The sequence below is a fragment of the Sardina pilchardus genome, chromosome 5 (genome assembly GCF_963854185.1).
Source record: "Sardina pilchardus chromosome 5, fSarPil1.1, whole genome shotgun sequence".
Taxonomy (NCBI): domain Eukaryota; kingdom Metazoa; phylum Chordata; class Actinopteri; order Clupeiformes; family Clupeidae; genus Sardina; species Sardina pilchardus.
Window position 1 is genome coordinate 13574616 of NC_084998.1, and position 902 is coordinate 13575517.

Consider the following 902-nt stretch of genomic DNA (forward strand, 5'->3'; position numbering starts at 1 on the left):
AAGGCGCCGATGACCACGGTGCGCGGCCTCCACTGCATGTGCACGGTGGCCGACCGGCTCTACGTCATCGGCGGCAACCACTTCCGGGGCACGAGCGACTACGACGACGTGCTGACCTGCGAGTACTACAGCCCGTCGCTGGACGTGTGGACGCCCATCGCGGCCATGCTGCGCGGCCAGAGCGACGTGGGCGTGGCGGTCTTCGAGAACAAGATCTACGTGGTGGGCGGCTACTCGTGGAACAACCGCTGCATGGTGGAGATCGTGCAGAAGTACGACCCGGAGAAGGACGAGTGGCACAAGGTGTTCGACCTGCCCGAGTCGCTGGGCGGCATCCGGGCGTGCACGCTGACCGTCTACCCGCCCGAGGACCTGTCGGCCGGCTCGCCCACGCGCGAATCGCCGCTGTCGGCGCCTTGAGAACGGAGAGGGGGGGAGGAATCGAGAGAGAGACTGATAGACTGATAGAGACAGAGTTATAAAACGGAGAGAGAGAGCGAGAGGTTCGTGAGAGAACAAACTGAAGGACAATATGGACGGACGGATGGAGTCGCTGCCTGGCCCCCCTCCTTTACCCCCCCATCACTCCCTCCCTCCTTCTCACCCCTTTGTCTGGATATTGCCCCCCCCCCCCCCCCCCCCCATTCTATTGCCCCAGAAACAATGAGGAAAAAAACGAAATGCTGAAGTTTTTCGGTTTGGCAACCTAATTACATGTTCATGTTGCATATTCCTTTTTTTCTTTCATTTCTTCTCGGCAGCAAACAGTCACACACACACACAAACACACATACTTACATACATACACACACACACACCCACACACATACACATATACATACGGTCACACACATTGACTTGAATGAAAACGAGTGACTTTGCAATTCAACTTTTCTACCTGA

The 902-nt window shown here is 56.7% G+C and overlaps 1 protein-coding gene across 1 annotated transcript in view; it reads left to right on the forward strand.

Moving 5' to 3' along the window:
• Positions 1–629, forward strand: part of klhl13 (kelch-like family member 13) — a gene marked incomplete in the record, with an annotated part of 77042 nt that extends 76413 nt beyond the window's left edge. The window contains 1 exon segment of the mRNA XM_062536563.1: positions 1–629. This exon segment is cut by the window's left edge and continues 71 nt beyond it. Within this exon segment, the coding sequence (XP_062392547.1) occupies positions 1–420 (420 nt within the window).
• Between the last annotated feature and the right edge of the window lie 273 nt (positions 630–902).